The sequence below is a fragment of the Tenebrio molitor genome, chromosome 1 (genome assembly GCF_963966145.1).
Source record: "Tenebrio molitor chromosome 1, icTenMoli1.1, whole genome shotgun sequence".
Taxonomy (NCBI): domain Eukaryota; kingdom Metazoa; phylum Arthropoda; class Insecta; order Coleoptera; family Tenebrionidae; genus Tenebrio; species Tenebrio molitor.
In genome coordinates this window covers 41369882-41390917 of record NC_091046.1, presented here as the reverse complement: position 1 = coordinate 41390917, position 21036 = coordinate 41369882, and the positions used below count along the sequence as shown (strand labels likewise).

At 37.8% G+C, this 21036-nt stretch overlaps 1 protein-coding gene across 1 annotated transcript in view; it reads right to left on the bottom strand.

The window, feature by feature from the left end:
* Window positions 1-14709, bottom strand: part of LOC138131136 (metabotropic glutamate receptor 3) — a 31216-nt gene extending 16507 nt beyond the window's left edge. Inside the window, exon 1 of the mRNA XM_069047960.1 lies at window positions 13434-14709. Within this exon, the coding sequence (XP_068904061.1) occupies window positions 13434-14679 (1246 nt within the window). The 5' untranslated portion in view covers window positions 14680-14709. The remainder of the gene's footprint in view (window positions 1-13433) is intronic.
* Between the last annotated feature and the right edge of the window lie 6327 nt (window positions 14710-21036).

The following is a 21036-nucleotide window of genomic DNA, read 5'->3' as shown; positions in this document are numbered from 1 at the left end:
TAACGTACAAATTTGAAAACCAGAAGAAATGAATTCTACATAAATAATTCAAATTTTGCCTGCGATGAAAAAAGCTCGTATGTTTGTGTTCAAATATAAACGAAGTTCCTAGTGAGAAATATGTAGGGCTGTTAAAGGCATAAGGGAAAGTAGGGCCGAAGTAAAATGGGATTTATTGTTCGCGTTTATTTATTCCTGAAGATTTATCAGCCGTAGTTTATTTAGAGGACCACCGAGTCCCACTCAAGCTCTAATTAATCCTTGGCCGTTCACAAGTAATTATTTAATTTTGTCGAATTCCTTTAGCCCGCGCTTCGGCCGAAATTTCCGCTCCATTGTTATTTTTTCGTCGGCAAAAAGCGGTAATTGTTTTGACACTGTGATTGGTTAACGAAGCGAGACGTTCCCGTTGGCAAAAAGCTCGAATAATTCCCAGATTAAATAAATGGTTTTTTGACAGACACACACCTTATGCACGTGTTAAATCTTAATTCAATATGGATGATTACGTTTTTGCACATTAATTTTCGCTGATTCACGCAGCAATTAATTTATTTAAATCATTTTTTAGTGCTCCGTAAGTCTTAAGCTCCGGTTCAAGGTGAAACAAAAATCGTAATAGTAAAAATAACAACGCCAAAAAATAACAAGGAAATACCGCGCGTTATCTCATCGCGGCATGTTGTGACACTTGGGCATAACTCAGATAAACACCAGACATCCGTCAACTTTCTCTCTTTAGTAAAAATACTTCTTACATGGTTATTATTTGGAGCATGTGAAGACGACGAGAAAAAATGTTTCGAATTTGTGGCGTACAAAGACGGATATTCGCGTCTCCGTGAGGAGCTATTACGTCGAAGAAAAAGGTCGATTAATACACCGGCATAATGCGATATAGTCCTATCTGATTTTGCATAATGGTACTTTGAACGGTACCGATGTGTGGTAATAACACAATAAAATTAAAAAACTGTTAACAGTTAGATACATATTTCCCATCACAATTTATAGGCGTTGTAATCTCATAAAAATGCAACTGTCAGGTAATTTATTTCTCTATTCATCATGAAGACATCACCAAGAGCGCGGCTTATTGCTATTCAGGTGTGTTCTTATGCCCACGAAAGTGTTGTTTGAAGCTTTTCACTCGCTTAATAATCGACTGAATCGAGTTTTGCAAAGCTGACAACAATGAGCTTTTCGATATGCACTGTTACAGACGTATTCTTTTTATTAAATAATTAATCGTTTAACACGTAATAATAGTGCAACGATTTTAAAGAAGAACAAAAGGAGTTTGTAGCTTTTTTTAATTTCGGCTATTAATAAAACATCAAAGGCCTTTTAACGGTGTAAGCATTGCCAATCTATCTAAATTTCCCTAAAAATGTAGTAATCATTCTTACCATAATAGTTATTTGTATATCAAGGCCGCGAAATCATTCTTTAACGTACCGAGAGCAAAATTGTCGCCGAGGCAGGACAATCTCGAGGGTATTAAAGGATGGTGTACACAACATTTTTTGTGCAACCGAAAATTTGTAATTATTCTAAAACAAACAAGCAAATTTACTTCACTGTCAATAAATACATACAGGGTGTATCTGAAATACGTGTGTTAATTTTAACCAGTGGAAGAACTCGCCAATTTATGACACTTTTCTCCATAACATTTTGCAAAATTCGCAAAAGATTTCCACAATTTTTTGATCCCTAATTTTTACCAACCGAGTCGTTTTGTGTAATTAACTGTAGTCTGTATTTTTTCGTAATCATGAGAATTTTATTTATTTACTTTTTTCCATAAGCGGGTCTACACTTTCATGGCTAATTTATTCCAAATTTTAAATCAGTTTGTAATGCTTTTTCGTAAAAATGTTATAGAGAAAAGTTTCATTAATTCGCGAGTTCTTCCACTGGTTAAAATTAACACACGTATTTCAGATACACCCTGTATAAATTCGGCTTGCATGTCGCTAGGGAAATGACATAAATAAAACAATAAAAGTGTCGGGGCCGTCGTTAAAAGCAACAGCTGCGAAATTGGATTTCGCGGCCTGATTTAGGTACGCGAAATGCTCGTTTCGCGTACGGTAAAAGGGCCTTCACTTTCTGCACTGTCCTGGGCCCTGACACCTTCAAATTCGGCTCTGTATTTCTGATCAAGAATCAGCTAATTAGCTAAATCAGTTTGGTGATTTTACTGTTACATAACTCTTAACTGGATATTTTTTATTGCACTTTGAATATTTTTGTTGGCAAACTTTTCAATAAAACGCATGTGGCAATCAGAAAAATATTCCGACACCTAGATTTCAATAAACCTCGCCTTGAAATGTCCAGAATTCGTAATGTCCAAGAATTAGTACCGATAATCCCGTCTAATCCGAAATTCGAACAAGATAACAGTTCTTTATTGGCCCGCTTCGAATTTTATTGCATCAATTGTAATTTGTGATTACAAAATCATGTTAAAATATGCACATTCTAATCGCTATTGCGCCATAAAATCGTAACACGGCCAATTTTCCACAAAAACTCCACCATCAAGTATAAATAAATTTTAAACATTTTTTTTCACTCCAGACTCGTCAAAACTTTATTGCTCGTAATCAGATGATCTGGCACCTTCCTCGGGCCCTCGAATCTCCCAACCGCGAAAAAACGCGACATTTTAGATCAAATGGTATCGCGTTATTGGTATTAGTGTAATAGGGGGATTATGCGTGTCTCTGCGGAAGGCGTAATTGGCCGTTTAAGTGCAAAACTTCCACCACGGAGACACAACCAGTCCATAAATTTAACTACAGCATGCGAGTTATGCTACTGGTAACAATTTTCCAACATTATAATTTTAATTGTTCCACCGAGGCAAATTTAAATAGCGGTAAAGCAAACTTCAGAGACCAGAAAGAACGAAGAGTTTTGATACGGTTTTGTGGAGAGGAAATTACTTAAATGCAGCTGTCGACTCGTCCTGCTTGACACGTCGACTCTATGGCTGTTCCATAAGACCTACACTTTTCCCTATTAAAAGTCAATTTGAATTTGCGAATTTGACGCGCGTCTGCACCCGAAGATTGCCCACTAATCTGCATATCTCTAATAAATATGCAAATCTGGCCGCCAAATTTCTTATTTATTTTCACTTGCGCTAATGAGGACACCGATTTATGGGGCTACTGTACGCGTTTCGGCTATTAAGGTGCGTACACAGCGCGACACTTGTGTCTACATCAGTGTCCGCCCCAGTGTACGCGGATTTCAATCCGTTCTAGTTTGCAAAATGCACTTCTGTCGACAGTGAGAACGCCTTTGAGGCTCCTACGCGGGGGTTCTTGTTCTAACAATTCTGATTCAACAAATAGAGTTAATTTTCAAGACAACACAAACCGTTTATTTAACAAATAACAAATAACAAATACTACCTGATTTCGGTCGCTTCGGCACGCTCCAAAAGTTTTCCGGACCCCTCTAGGTACCTACCTAGGTCTACTAATTAAAAATGGCCTATAATATTTATGTCAAGCGAATCTACGTTGAAGAGCAAACAGAAAATTTTAATGTGAATTTGGTATGAGACGAATAATTTTTAAATTATTATTATTATCATCAAAAATGACATTTATTACAATCCTGATCGGTGCGACCTATTTTTTATTATTTCGCAAAAATTGCAGAGCACAAATATCAAATACGTTGAACACCCCCAGTAAAAAAATTACAACCCATCTCTGAACCTTCAATAATTTGAGTATTTTATGACGGCCGACAGCAATGGGCTGTCCTAACCGTTCCAACCCTCATAAAAGTATTAGTACGTTATAAAGATCTGCATGTTGGTGACAGTCGATTTCGACACGCGTCTAGGACACATCCCTATCTTTAAAACCCGGTAGGTGCGAACGCCGTAGCCACTGCTCTAGACAAGTGTCGCCTCTAGGTGTCGCCCCATGCGCACCTATAGGATTTAGGCGGTGCCTTTTTCGGCAACTAACCAAGAACTCTGACATTTTTATAGCACTCTCTACAAGCCCAGCGCTTGTAGTTTCGCATAAAAAGACATAAAATCGCGATCGGGTCCCAACCGGACAAGATAAACACACCCACAGTTGGCGCTACCATCGCTGTGGGTGGAGGATTCGGTGCCAGCGGTCTTAATCGGCGGAAAATTTTAATTACAACAGTCTCGATTTTCGTCGATCCATTCTTAATGTGATGTTTTAATATGTTGTGCATTTAACTACCGCTTAATTGCCGGATTGGACAATTTATGGTTTCAACTGTAGATCCCCAGATGGAGATAAAGCTAGTTTATGACCCCAGCTTGTCAGATTTGGAAGACCAGTCGTCTGTTTGGCAACAATGTGTTAACAAATGGGCCCGACTGTCTATAATTCTTCCATTATTGCAATGATTGTGTTTGTTGTGTGGAAGCCACACATTAATTATTCCCTCGGGCCGACAACTTCCTCAATCTGGCCCTGAGACCGGTACTGATTTATCAATTCGGTTGCGGTTGTCCTAATAAAGTTTTGTGTTTGTTTTTCTCGGAGAAAATTAATAACAACATTATTTTGCGGTCAGTTTTCGCCTTGGCCAATCGCGACCTTCGTTGGCGTAACAGAAGGCAAAAACGGTACCACTCTGGTCTATGTCGTACGAAAATTAACCCACTTTGGTGGCCACAAATAAACGCGAAAAATGGCACCGAACTGGTTCGAGGTGCACAAACCAGTTCACGGTTGCCGAGTGGACAGTTCATCAAATCGTTAATTTACTTTCTTTCATGTGCGACTCGTTGTCGATGGACTGCCGAGGGGGACACAGCTCGGAGAGTAGTTGTTTAATTAGTTGCAGTTTAGTGTGAGTCGCTGGGAACGAACCATAAAAGATTTGCGACCAGTACTATAATTAGATTTAAGACCGAAACAACGTACTGTGAATCCATTCGAGAGGATGTAATAACAGCAAGGACCATACGAGTAATAAGCATAAAATAATTACAGTAATATAAACTCAAACTAAAATAAAATAAACGTAAATACTGTGTTTATATTATTGCAGGATGTAGGTTTTAGTTACCTGCATAAAACGGTCGGTGGTAAATGAGGGTTATTTATGGTATGCTCATCACCACTTAACACTGCAATAATAGAGACGAAATTAAAAGTTTTTCAGCTGGTTAATGCGAGTACGCATGCCACATTGTATCTGGTACTAATTGGGGGAATTTTTCGAAAAAATTTCCAATTGCGCAAAATGAAAATTACAAATGAGCCGACGTCGGTGCCTTTAATCTCCTCTCCTGACCACAAAAAAATCGACGTACCACTCGACCAACCACTTTCAATTTAGCAGTACTCTCGCGTTATTACCGACGAGAGAAAAATGCAAGCCAGGCTTGGTGCAATTGTCAAAAAACCATCAGATGGTCGTACCGTTGCGGTTCTCACAAAACTAGTCTCGATGTCTTTGATCTAGAATTCTAGAGAGGTTGGGGTTAATGGCGACGGCCGTCCATATCAGAAACGTGTGACGAGAATTGAGTGTTTGAATGATTTGATCGGCCGTACGTTAGCCTTGTTCAGCCTCCAACAATCAAGAGAACTAGTTTTGCAGACATCCTTCCTGCCGATGGTACTAGTTCTAGTACTAGCAGTAAAAATGTTATCCGCACGTGACAATTTGCCGGTTTTCGCTATTTATAGACGCTCTTCTAAGGTGAACAATCTCATCGGTCAGCTGAGAGTACTAATTGCAGGTACCGGAAGGAAGTGTTCCGCCTCGGCTCGCAGATCTGTCCAACTCGTGACGTATTTTATTTAGTGCAATGGTCGGTTGTGGTTGTTTTGGCAAAGACGGAGCCGACTCGGTACTCATTAATGTTTCATTTTTATTCAATTTGGGACCACAGGGAATGTTCATTTGCGTTAATTGGGCGGCGGTGGAGGACTGACAGCGAATGGGCATTTAAATTTATTTTCCGTTCAGTGAACGTTAACTATTTGAAACTGTATTCTAATCATTGCAATTAGAGCTAAATTTTGCAAGTAACAAGGATCCGCAATTTGATTTTTATTAAAATTTTCTTTCTAATTTTAGCCCGTCACTCTTTTTCCATTTTATTATTCGTAAACTCTTAATCTCTCACTTTCTTTCAAAGCTCTTACAATAATAATTAGTTTACACTTTGATGCAAATTTATAATTGTGCTCTATATTAAATTAAATACTTGGGATCCATCCAAAATTCTATTGAATAATTCTTAAAAAAAAATCAATCAAAAACCAAATACAAAATTTTATAACTGCATTCCAAACCAAATTCATTTTTTAAAAACAATGTAGTCAATTTTTTTTCATTCTAAACAAGACAATTGCTTCAGTGTTTCTCTGTGCTACTAAATCTTTTTCTAGCCTTTCTATTTTTTTTTAATTAAATATTATTTAAATAGATTTTTCGTTATTGCTTCATTAGCTCTATTGGCGAAATACTGTTGGTTCTTCAAACTATACACGGTCGTTGTAAATGATTGTAGCCGAAGCAAGCCATGCCTATTTTTGCCGCTCTATACAAAGATGACTATAATGTGGCGTGAGTTGTCAATAGTGTGTCAACGGTGTGTATTCACTTATTCCTATAATTTTGATAGTTTTCATATGGAGCGGCAAACATAAAGTTTACATTGGGTTTTTGTTTTTACGCCAACTTGGACTACAATCATTTATCTGTATACTACGTACAGTTGGGAGCACGGAATTTCGCACACCAATTTTTATGTCATTAAAAAAAAACTATGTAGTCTAAGCTTTATTGTCACAATAGTAATCAATCATGACAAATGTGATCATGACTGACGTTTCACCTAAACTGTCACGAAAATGCCACCAGTATCTAAATTTAATAAAATTCAAATAATAACTTTGGTCCGACATGGAATGTCTTACAGACAAATTTCCGCACAGTTGGGTATTCCCTCAAGTACTGTTTTTTCTATCATGAAGAAATGGAGGCAAACGGAGACGGTAGAACGGCTACCAGGGTCCGGAGGACATCTAGTCTCAACTCCAAACGATGATGAAGCCTTACTGAACATAGTGCAAAACAGTCCTTTTACCGACGCTGTTGCAGCGGTAAATATTACCAATTTTCCTGGCTCCGTTTGGACGGCACGTCGGCGTATAAAGACAAATAATCTGAGAAACTATAAAGCGGCAAAAAAAATACGATTAACACCACGTCATATGGAGGCAAGAATCGGATTTTCTCTACAACACCTAGTCGAAAATGATAATTTCTGGAGGAGAGTAATTTTCTCTGACGAAAAAGTTTTCCAGTCGTCTCCCAATGGCCAGTTAAGAGTGTATAGGCCAAGAAATACACGCTACGACGAAAAATATATTCAAAAAACAGAACGAAGTGGACGTTTCAGTGTCAATATGTGGGCATGGATTTCTGCGGTTAGTCCTGGGGTAATGTTGCATGTTGAACCTCGGCTTAATGCGAACGTTTATATTAGGATTCTCGAAGATATAATGCTTCGATCTGTAAGAAGAGTTTTTCCCAATGGCGATTTTATTTTCCAACAGGACAACTGTCCTATCCATACTGCACACAGGGTGGCGGCATGGTTCGAGGATCATAATATAAACGTTCTCGATTGGCCGAGTAGAAGTCCTGATCTTAACCCAATCGAAAATATGTGGGGCCTTTTAGTGAGGAATTTGAAACGTCGGCAGTTGGTGTTTCACACTACTGAGGAGTTGTTGACTGCCATTACAGATGCTTGGCGTACCTTACCCCAGGACTACCATAGAAATTTATGCCTCTCCATGCGCTCCAGATTGACAAAAGTTATCGAAGCCAATGGGGCACAGATCAAATACTAGTTGTTGTTCGAGTTTGAGTTAGAGTATTTATTTATAGACGATGAGTTTATCGATTAATAAAATAATATTCTACTTTTGTAAATTGATTAGAGTTCTTGAAGTCTTATTACAGCTTCTTAATTTTGTTCTGGATAGTTCTGTGGTGGTGCATTCCCAAAATGACAAATAAATATGACAAAAGGCAAAAATAAGGTTACTATTCCGTAAGGTCCGTTTCACATCTTATGTCAGTGAAATGTCCAATGTGTGCGAAATTCCGTGCTCTCCACTGTACATACATTCTTTTTTGTCATTAATTTTTTTAATAGTAGACTTTAAAAAAAATGTTAAATAAGTAATCCCAAATGTTTTATTACTTTATAAATCATTTTGTAATTTGCAAAAATTGGACGTAGTATAATTTTTACATAAATTTAGATAATTTTAATTTGAACGGTGTTACTTTCTAGAATTTATTTATTTTGGAAATTCGGTTTAATGTTAAGTTTTGTTATGTTAATTTATAAATATCATTTAAATGGTTTTTTTTTGTATTGCTGTTATAAATAAATTGTGAATCTTTTGCATTGTAGATATTCGTAGATTCTTTAATGATTTCATTTTAAAGATCAAAAATTTATTTTTTGTAAATATAAATTTAAAATTGTATAACATAATATCGTTTTTAATATCCTTTTCATATGCATATGCATATCCCTTGCATATTTTATCATTTTTCCTAGATTCTACGTCTTTTTTTATTTTCGAAACTTATTATATGTATGTATGTACAGTCGATGGACAAATAACACTGGGACAAAAATGACAATCACGTAAATTCAAAATTTACAAATTTCCATCATTTAATTACGGCTTTATCACAAATAGGTTAACTTTGGTATGACATATTATTGTAAAAACTGACAAATATATTGACAATTCAATAGTCTGATTTACATAGCTTAAATTTTAAGTGTCCCAGTTTTATTTGTCCATCGACCGTACCTACGTATTTTTTTCTTCTTCATTATTTTTTATAATAAAATTTAGATTTTCTTGAGTACCTTTACACCATTACATGACAAGAAACTAAAATTCATCTTTTCACCCCAAGTGTACCTAAGTTTATTGCACGAGCGCAGCGAGGGCAATAATTACACGAGTGATGAAGACACTTTACTCATGTAGTAAATATGCAATTTTTTGCACAACCTAATGCATTTAATAATTTAATAGTTTTAGTGAAATCAAGAATATGACAAATCAAGACGAAATATAAATTTTAAAGTGAAAATAGTTTCTAGGTTTTCCTGTCGAAAACATCACTTCGGAAACGTTATTATGAATGGGATTCCTTGTAGATGAATGGGCTCGTCTCGGCCAATATTGACAAAGCTTTTTAGAAGTACGTGTGTTAAATTAAAAATTTAAAAAAATGGCAATCTCCGATCACCTCGTCTGGACAAAAAGACTGTCGAAACTTAATCATGACTGGCTACATTTTGGCAACAGCGCTGTAATTTTGTCGAATTTTTAATATCGGTTTACTGTTACGTTCCGGCACAAATAAAAAAGCGATTACTTTTATAATAAAGTACAATCGCGTTTAATTTAAAGAGACTAAACCAATAACAGTCGGCTGAACGCTGTACGCGTATGTGGGTATGTAATAACAATAAAATTTACATCTTGTTACAGTTGAACAGTCGTTTCTTTATCTTTATTTGTCAGACAACAATTGCAACGGCTAAATTGCAAATTATTGAAACGAAATGAACAATCGACGGATTTTACTCCGGACAAAAGGAGTCCGCCGGACCGGCGAGGAGCTTGACCCCGGGAAACCCTGCGCTTTTCACGCGACAATAGAAAGTCCCGTGAAAAGTTTACAGTCGCCATCATCATTATCGTACAATCATAAATTCCGAATATAAGAAGTTATTGTCGTGTGCATGTGCTAACATACGGGTACAATTAAAAATAAATAATGAAGACATTAATCGAGCTTACAGCATAACTACTATTTACACGTGCTTTCGTGCGCCTGAAAGAGGAAATATTCGCAGGAATTCCGAGATGTGCAGCTATGCACTCCACAGACATCCAACTTAATTTCACAAGATTTCCTCTAATGCGGGAGACGAATCGTTTTTCTCCTGAAATTCTCCTGTTTACATTTATGCAACGTTTCCGAGTTTGCCGACATTCTTCGCCTTATTTGCACGCCTCGAACATCCACAAACTGCACCTCAAACCGACTCGAAAAACGCCGATTCCCTCGAACTCTATTAATTTGCTGTGAAATTGTGCAGCCGCTTGGCAAACCTAATGACGCTCTAAACAAATTATAATTTTCTCCGATCGTTGCGCCTAATTATTACTAATGTGCATCGACAGTTTTGCACAATTTTACGGCCTCAAATGACTTTCATAAATTTTCAGGCGATTTTGACGTGCGCGTGGCGTCACGAGGATAAAATTGCCGCAGGATTATGTAATTCTTGCACCTGCACCTGCTCATCTTACGGTAGCGATCGCTATCTTTCGTTGGGTAATGTAAACATTGGATTTCGATGGATGGAGGCTTGACAATGGAGTTTTTGTGCGGCGGGAATTCCCCCGAATTAATGGGTGGTTCGATTTGCCATCGGTTCGTTGACAGGCACCGACAAAAAATTGCTTATTAAATTATGGATAAAATAATACATGGAATAGCCCAGCAAAAAGCAATCCCGACGTTCACTTCCACTACATCTTATTTTTTACTTTTGTCTCAAAACGAATCATTGTACTGAAGAAAATTTCAGTTTTTCTCAACTTAATTACATAGTCCGTTACACATCTGAACATCCAGTCAAATTTCTCATATTTTGACAATTTCAAAAAAAATATCTTTATGCAGAAATAAATTATGAGAGTGGTTCGCCATTTTGTTGATCGATTAGTGCGACTAAGATTAAGAATTAAGAATGAAGTTTGTCTTTTTTGAAAATTTGGTATCATCAAGATCTAAACAGCAATACGTTACCAACACAATAAAAAGTATGGATCTTCGTATCAAGAGGTTAACAGAGATTTTAAACTTTTCAAAAAATCTTGTGAAGATCCACCAGAATTTTGGCAGTTCAGGAGTCAAGAAAACTTGATGGTCCACCGTGTGATTCTTCACAATTGAACTTAATTGACAACTGATTTTGAAGAGAAATTATGATGAATCTTAGATTTCTTACTTTGATCCAAAAATAAAATGAAAAAATTTAAAGTAAAACTTTATTGCCTCCCCTACACCAAATAGACTTATTTTCTTGAAGCTCTAGCTGACGTGTATTTCGACAACATTACTAAAATTAAGAAATTTATCTATTTGAAAAGGGTAGATACAAAATAAATTTGTAATTTTTCCGATGATGTCTTTTGCTTTGTAGTGCGCTCGCCTAAAAAATGTAATGTACTTACACCTCTGCCAAAAAGTGCATTTTCCCTCGTCTGTTTTTAAGCCTCGGCTGCGCCTCGGCCAGAAAACTCAGACTCGAATGGAAAAGATGCACTTTTTGGCGTTACATACCTTACCTTACGTACACAAATAACTATTACATACTTGGAAATGATTAGTTTTCTGTGGTGTGTATTCAAAGATAACAGTAGGTGTGCAGTTTGTACCGGATATCCCCAGAAAAAGTACACATCGAAGATAAAAAATCTTTGAAACATTAGTAGGTAGATATAAATTATTTGTCACTATTAAATTTAGATTGTACTTTCCTGAGTAATGTTTGAAAAATGCAAATTTTCATTCAAGTTTGTTTTTATGATGATTGATGACCTCTACCAACTCGTCTTTATTTTACAAACTGATCCCCAAAAACGATTGAAAACTACAAATTTGATTCTTGGGTAATAAAATGTAGCGATAAGTAAACAATTTCTGTTAATAAAACAGCCATGTTACTGATTAATCATTAAATTAGTTTCCATTGTTCGTTTTCCCCAGCACACCTACATTGCAATGTACATCTTGTAAATTAAATTAGATCGACAAAAAACCCGAATTTTTAATTCAGCCAATTCACGTCTTGTCCAAAAAAAATTTCCACCACATTTTTTTCCACTAATGAAGACAAAAAATAACAAATTGCCAGATGACACTAGATTTATCGCGACACTGGAATGCAAATCCATCTTGATTAGTGTAATATGTACCACATTCTTAGCCAGTGTAATAATCCCTAATAAGCAGATTTAATAATTTTCCCATATATTACCCGGATGTTTGATTTTGTTGTGCGATATCGCGTCAGAACGAGCATAATATACGAGCAAAGGTGCCACATTTTGCAAAAGTGTCCAGCTGCAAATTTTTTGCCACACGGAAAATTAGGATCCGCTCTTAATACCGGCAAAAAACATAAAAATTGCCAAAACCATAAATAACGGATCGTCGACAACACTGAATAAATTAAAGTTGTGCTTGAGTTTAAATTACCCAAAAAAACAAATACAGTTAAAAATAAACATGATCAACGAGGAAGTGGACGTGCAGGCGCTTTCTCGCACGATTCCAACACGAAGACCATTTTTCCGCAAGTGTGTCGCGACAAAAGTAAAACTGTGAGGATGACACAAATTCCAAATGTTGCGTGATCATATTTAACTTGTGATTTATCATAGTTTTCCTTTTCTCGGGAGCATTAAGGTTAATTCGTCAAGAAGAATTGATCGTGGTAGTGACACATAAATATGTTTTTTAAATTGACGACGGATTATTATCATAATTCATCAATGAACATACTTTACCTTCTGGTCGAAGATGCAAAAAACATAAATTGTATGTAATTACCCAACCAGTTAATCACTTAACGAGGTACCTGCAAGTTTTTTCTGCCAAATGTCCGAATAAATTGTCCAAACAACAATTTTTTTGCTTAAACATTGTAATTATTAGACACAAAATCCGACCGAGCTAAACATGCTTAAGTAACGCTTTTTTAATTCGAGAAAAACGCGATTCTGTCATTGTTCTTTTTCCGAACGGTTCATTACTGTCAAGGTCAGGTTTCTGGATCGAGTCGATCGCTTTTTTTCGATACATAAACTCAATTAGAGCTACAGGTGTACTTACAGGTGTGGTTTATATTTAATAAAAGTTATTGCTTCCGTTTACAGCATATGGGTACCACCATTTCAGCGCGGCCGCCTGAATTTCAGCCCACAAAGTATAGCAAGAAGCAACGAGGTCCGCGAATCGAGAAGAACAACAGATGCAGAGGGAGAGATTTTGTCGGTTGCAGATTCAACACGGCATTCCAATTAGCATTTTAGAGAGAGATTACAAATTAAACAATACGAAGTGGCCATGCTAACGAAGCCAGAGAATTTCTTTATGCAAGCGGCCAAGCAAGAAGTCGAGGAAGGCGCGCTAAACTGGATCGAATTGTTTGTTTAATTCTGTAAAAAATTCGAATTCGTGTCACTTTCGCCGCAATTGTGCGAGCCTTCCTCGGCCTGATCGATCGACGGACGCCCCTTAGTGGGTGGTTATTGTGAATTAGTGAGCCATACCTCCTCCGATGGTGGTGACGGTGTGCTGGTGTTTATGCGAGGTGCCGTGGCCGAGCCCATACTTCATGGGTTTGAAGTGAAAAAAGGACGGCGAATAGCCCGATCCAGCCCGGCTCAAAGAACTAAAACGCTCCTCTCGGTCCTCGACGTAGACGCCCTCTTTGCCCATGGCGGCCAACTGGCGCCCTTTGGGCATGAACATGATCAAGAACACCAGAGCCGAGGAGATAACTAGTCCGAAGGCGATACAAGCGTCTCTGTGTCTCTCGTTGACCACGAACCCACTCAAGATCCACACTAGCCACGTGGGGATGCTGCAGCCGACCGAGAGCCCTATGTAGGTGGCCTCGCGGTAGTTGTCCCTGATCCCGCGGGACTTGACCGCCAGCACCGTGACGAAGAGGATCAGGAAGACGACGTAGACGAGCGAGAGGAGGATGTCGACGTAGGAGGTGCGGCAGAGGGGCAGCACTGTGGGGTGGGCGACGTCTTCGGCGGTGACCAGGAGCCGGTGCTTGGCGGGGCTGGGCTCGAGGGCGACGCTGTCGACGAGGGGCGGGCTCGTGAGCAGCCACTGCGCCCCGATGGCCACTTGGATGAGGATGGCGAAGAGCAGCAGCAGTCCCTGGTAGGGCGCCGGGAGGTAGACGCCCCCGTTCAGGCTGATGAGGAAGACGCACTTCACTAGCAAAGACGCGAAGACGACGGCGTAGGCCACCCCCGTGCCGAAGCGCACCACCGCACAGGTGAGCTGAGTGGGAGAGGCGGCGTACACCGCCCCCAGTCCGGCGCACGTGAACAGCCCCAGCAGCAGCATCTGGCCGAGGAAGAGGTGGCGGCGGCTCGGGGTGGTCCGCCAAGCCTTGCACAGGACGAACACCTCGAAGCCGATGATGAGGGCCATGGTGACGGCGGAGAGGGTGAGCACGGGGATGACCCAGGCCTCGTTGCGGAAGACGCCGGCGATGCGGTCGAGGCAGCCGACGCAGGCGGTGCGGGTGATGTGGGCGGCGGGGGTGGTCCCGGGGGTGGGACTCGCCGGCACCAGGAAGAACTCGGTGCTCATCTCCAGGCGGCGCTCCTGGGCCGTCGGGGGTCCTCTGTCCAGGTCGCCGGACCGGGCTTGTCGGTCATCTGCAGCCAAAGACAGCGCCAAGCATGTCGCGATCGAGGCTAACAGCACGACGGATCGAGCCATACTAACTCCACTTCGCCATCGCCCTCCTCTTCGCATCTGCAACATCATCTCATTAACAGCCGGACTTACCGCCGGTTTATTGAACAGGTACGATTCGGCAGTGTGTGGATTGTGGATGCTCCGGTGCAACGTCCAACTGGACACCTAACCGAAACGGTACAGCGGACCGCGGTCCCACCGCCGAAATGGTCAATATTTTTACACCTGACAGATTCGGAATTAGTTTTGGGGCTGCTTCGCTGGTAACGAGCCGACGTCGCCGGTTCGCTCCAATTTAATTGCAACAGATTTTGTTTACATTTTTCAATTCTTTTTCATAGACCAACCACGTACAAAAATTTTTCATTATATTCTCTTTTGCCTACTTAAAAAAAATACGCATTGCGTTTTAAATTTTTTTACTTTCATAGATTACTAGAAAATTTCAAATCTTTCAATTTCTTCAAAAAAATAGTAATATATAGGGTGTATCAAAAATGGCGCATAATATTTATGTCACACGAATCTACGTTGAATAGCAAACAAAAAATTCTCATGTATTTGGTCATTGACGAATAATTTTTAAATTATTATTATTATCAAAAATGACATTGTTACTTTCTGACTTTATTCAACTTCGAAAAATCACTGTAGCTTAGTTGCAATCTTGCATTAGCTTCAAAATTTATGAAAAGTATTTTTTTAAATGAAATTGCAAATCAACCTATCAAAATGGTAAAATTAGTACATTACAATCGAAGCAACTTTACGAGCAGAGGATTAACAGTAAATTGGTACTAGAGTTTTTTGCTTGTATTTCAAAATACATGTACAAAATAAATGTAGAATCATGTGATGTAAATATTATGCGCCATTTTTAATCCAGCCTGTATAATTTATTTGGGCGGAATGGACATATTTTAAAAAAGAAAATGTCGGTCTTCTATTTTCTTCTTAATAAACAAATGGAGTCATTTTTTATTTTTGTGGTTGAGAAGTTTGGGGGACTTTGTTTTAAACTGTAAAACATCTCACTGTCGGTATCTTGTGTAGGATTTTATTAATGTTTTTAATGATACACATTTTTTCAACAAATAAAATTATGCCTACAACTGGTACCAAAGAGAAAAAAGTATTTTGAAAATTAGGAAAATGTAATTAAATTAAATAATTAAATTTTCCTCTTTTTTTAATTTAAATTTTTTTCAGATGGCTATAAATTCGTCAATTTTGACTATTTTTGAATACGGTTTTAAAGACAGGGATATACGAAACTTCACTCTGTAAGTCGAAACATTTGATTTTTTTTTAAATCTCACGTTAGAATGGTCTCTTAAAAGCACAAAAAAACTTGTTTATATCTTTTTATATTGACAGAAATCATTTATAAATTTATAATTAAAAGCATAATCAGCAAATTGTCGAAAAGAATGTCTACTTCTACAAAAGTAAAACGTACAGTAATTGTAATTTATGCCACTAGTGCTTAAAGTAGCACTTTTTTCACGAATGGGAAATTTGACCCGACGATTTGTAAGTGAGTCAGACAATCACGTGAGTCGAAGCAGACGCTTTACGCATCAGTTTTTTTTATTGTCTGCAGTCTGCAGTAAAGCAATTAACATCAAAACATAAATCTTTGTTTACTTTTTTTCATTATCACTACAAACAGATGTTTTGCGAACTAAAATTAGTGAAATGTAGTACTTTTTAACAGTCGCAGAAAAAATAAATTTGTCAAATCTGCCATTACATTTTTTTGTTTTTTCATAAAACATTGCGGAATGTCTATAGTGAAGACTATCAAAAGCAATCTTTCCTACAGAATTTCCATACATTATCATCAGTCTAAAAATCTAAAAAATCCTGTTTTGTTTTGATTTAATTTTTGTAATCGAAATCTAAAAACATTATGGGATATTTAATTCTTTCAGACTTTTTGACTACTTGAATTTTTTTAATTTGCTATTTAAATATTTATTAATATGTACAAGAATACAAGGATCACTTGAAAAGTTAAAGACCTGGTATACGCTTGTCAGTACTGTGCAAAATTTTTTTATTGAGGTGTGATGTTACTTCTATCAAATGAACATCTGTCAAATATCAAATGGCCATCTTAGATGAACGAAAATTAAAACAAAATGTTTTTCTGCAGAAAAGGTCTTGGCTTCACTATTACCAAAGGGAATGTTGTTGATTTATTATTATCTTCCAAACGATCAAGAGATAATAGGAAAATATGTACTATAGTATAACTTTTCGGATCAACTGACAGAAAAACTGTAAGAAAGATTATATCCGCCCAATTAAAAAAAAAAAAACAAAATCAAGTATAGGAAAGATTATATACGGAAATAAAGGAATTTCAAAAAGAAAAATACAATTTATCAGTATCGGGTCGCCAACTTTCCAAACGACTCTCGTACAACGCTCATTCTCATAGTATTGTTTGGAGAAATTAAAAATGTATGGAATTATTTTTATCGGTAATTTTTTTCGGAAAAACAATACACTGGGTGGTCCGATTATCTTAAAACACTATTTTATAGTAGTTGGCTATTTACAACTATTTGAGTATAATTTAAGATAACAATCAAAATAAAACCAGTCAAGACTATAATAGTCGTTGAAATCTTTATGGGATAAAAGGATAAATTGGATTTTTTTTAGAGTTTTAATAGATAAAATGTCTCAAAAGCCATCACATTTTATATATTTTGTTCGCAATATAGATAAGGGTCTTGTTAAATCCAAATTTGGATTAACAATTTTATTGTCGACCATTCAAGCACAAACAAAACAAAAATACTGTAAATAGGCAAAATGCTAGCTTGGTAAAGAAGCCTTTTTTACCACACAGCACTGATCTGGATCTGACCACATGTGACACTTGTCATGCTTCTTCAAAATGTCGCCTAGAATGACTTCGATAAATTCTACTATCACCTAAAATCTAACGGTGCCGAGCTCTAAACATTCAGGATTATTTCGCCAGACAGCAGAACTAAAAACTGTGATGTGTGATGCTCTGGTACTGGTTCCCAGGTGATATTAGGTTAACGTTATATTTCGCTAAGCGGCTTACGGCGCTGCGAAGAACGTTAGGTATATTATTTTATGCATCACAATTAGGGATACATAGGCAATTACCTTGTAAATTGTCTTAATAAGAGCGTTGCTACGAATACCTTAGCGTCATTTTAATTTTTATTACGACCATTACACCGGCTATTATCTTGCTATTTTAGCACCGTAAATAAATGTTATTCGCTAAACCTCCGCTGATCTACAATAAACCAGCTTCAATATTTCTTATTTTGCATAAATCGAAATGGCCACAACTAGCGGAAGAACAACCAGAACAAGAAACTCACGACACCACCTCGGGTCCACACTTGGTCCAATAACTCTTCACTTTTGACCGCCAACGTACACTATCTCACAAATAATCGCTAGAAAGTTGATGATTTCGATAAATTATCGTGATCTGGCACCACCTTTGATCCTCCACTGTATGTACTCGAAAAATCGACGAGCTGAAATCGCAGAAAATATACACGGTGACTCTAAAAACGCGTGCGGCTAGGAAGCGTTCAAATTAATTTTTGAACTCACTTCCTTAAAAATGACATTTCGCGACCGCATAATAGTGCGGGAAATTGATGTCCGCACACTGGTGCGAATGTTTTTTGGATGATTTGAATGTCGATTTCGCGCACTAGTGCTTCAAAATAATCCAAAAAGTATTAGCCTTTTTGAGCATTCTGAACATAATTTGACTTGATAATAATAAACTCTGGTTTACAGACGCCATTTCTCCAATTTGGATAATGAAAATTTCGAAAGAGTGAAAATAAATCCCTATTAATTCGATTGACACTTCAATCAGACATAATGTTCGTTTAAAAAAATATTGTACGAACTTCGATGCGAGAAGACGTATTCGGCACATTCGCGCAAATGAAGCACTCGCTCCTTCGTCGCTCGTGCCTCAAATAATGCGCTCAGCCGCAAAAAATGTCTTCTCGCACTGATTTCGTAAATAACCATTATTCGATCGTTTCCGTGTGTTTGGGTCAAGTGTGGAGCTCCGGTTTGTTGACGTTTGAAGAATCTGAAAAACTCTGTTGTCCGTATTAATGTCGTCGAGATGCGACTTTTTTTGAAAAGAAGATGTTTATTATGTGCATATTTCTCCGAAAAAAATCAGGAATTCTAAACGACATTTTTATAAGCCGCAAATAAAAATTCATCTGAAATCTGTGACCGGTTCTGTCTGGTGCATCTGACTCATATGACAAAATTCCAAAATTTGCAGTCTCTTCAAATCGAGATCTCAGAGATGAAAAATGTTTCTTTGTCTTTTGTGCTGCTTCATTTCTCTTTTGCATATTTCGCTAATTAATGCGAGGTGTCCATACCGATCCTTCCACCCACCTCTGGAACCGCTATTCTTCTCATGTAGATATTAATAAAACGCTTTGAATGAAAGTGTTTTGCATTAATTTGGTGACGCAATCTAAAGATATTTCGGGTTTGATTTATTAGTTATGGAACCATTAGCATTTTTTCTAAATGGTAATACTTCTTTTATTATCAGTTTTTTGCCCATTCTCATTTTTCTTTATGGCCAATAAATATTCCGTAACGATGTTGCACACTCAGGTGAACTGTATCACGACCAAAAGACAAATAAAAAATCATAACACCAAAATCAAATTTTGTTCGTGACTAGGTACAGTTATTATGATTTAATTAAAAACTTGATTTCTGTTTTGCAGCGCCAATTCACTTTAATCAAAAATAACATCGACTTTTCATTATTAAATTGTTATCTAGCTATGAATATTAATGCACGTTTGGTCAATGTTATTGCTCACTTTCTATTTGCATACGCCGAGCGAAATTAACAGACGCTTAAAATAGCGGTAAGGAAGATTGTTCAATTTTTATCTCGTCATTTGTCTCTGACGGAACCGCAGGTCTCTTCAAAAAGCATCTCTATTTGTACTTTTCAAAGCATTGACCATTTGGGGCAACCACTGTCTTTTGATCTGGCGACAACGAGAAATCATGAGGTGTCAGATCAGGACTATGAGGAGGGTGTACCAATAAGTTTACTCCTAAAGCTTCCAAAGGCACATGTCCAGGTTTCGTCACCTTTTAGCTGCAAACCTTGCCCTCTTTAGAGTTCCTTGAAGCCTTGTTTTTGGGAATCCGTTGGAACAAACGAAACAAATTTACTTGACGTCCATAGATAAGACTTGAGAAGGGTTAACAACAGTGATTCCAGTGCCCAGGGTGTTTTTTCATAGTTTTGTAGTCTATCATTCTTCGAAGAGCCAAAACCACAAACGTTTAATTCCACAGATGCAGTTGATTTATTAGTTTTGCAGCGATCTTCGGTGGTACTTGGCGCGGCTGCAGAATCACCTGATTTCTAGGGGCGTGTTTTCGCTCGAAAGCTCAGCAGGAAGGAGCTTGAATTCTGCGAAGACTCAATTTACCACCGCAAAAAACGAAATTTGCCCACCATGAAAACGGCCAATAATCGAAGTGTGACGTCGTGTTGTGGATCATGCAACCCATCGATTCCTGGAAGCGTTTAGCCAAGGGTTTAAGATCTATTTGGTTGGACGGTCACGATCGTCCGAAAAACAGGTATTTTTAAAATACCGATCAGACCATACCAGACCACGAAAAAAGACGACTCTTAACACCAACTTATTAAGGTGATTTCGTTTTGTTCTCGAGCCGTCTGGGCCCGATTTTAATTGAACCCGGGTTCGAGATAAATCGCCGGTTAGGCCGTTGCACCCCGACTTATTTTCATTTCCGAAAATCTCAATTAACTTTTATGGTAGCGAAGAATTTCCCACATCTCGTTTAGCAAATTTTGTAACTGTTCTATTTTTATTATGTTTTTTAGGGACAATTCGCTTTTTGGCGGCAGTAAATTTTCGATCGAACCATAACGTCTTCCACGAACGGATTACGCAACAATTCGACCAACTATTTCTTAATTAATGCATTTGCGGAGTTAATTATCGCCGGTTTTTTCGAGAGAAATTTAATTAAACCGAATAATGAAATTAAAAAATGGTGGCGCGCGAAGCTCTATCAAATCAGCGATCTGCGCGATTATAATGTTTAATATTAATTAGTTTTCTAATGGTGCGGGGTTTGGCCGAGACCATCACGGGCGGTTTAACCGTGAACCGAAAACCGTCAATTAAACAAACAAGATCGTTAACTGGCCTTTATTGACACTAAATTATTCCGCAGTGTTAGATTGGAGGAAAGGTCAATGAGATAAACCGTGAATTACACCTCCACAAACCGTACGACAGAATAATTTGTGTATGAAAGCCGATCATTTTCCGTTTTTATCCCCGGTGTGGTCGACCAGAACAACAGATTCCT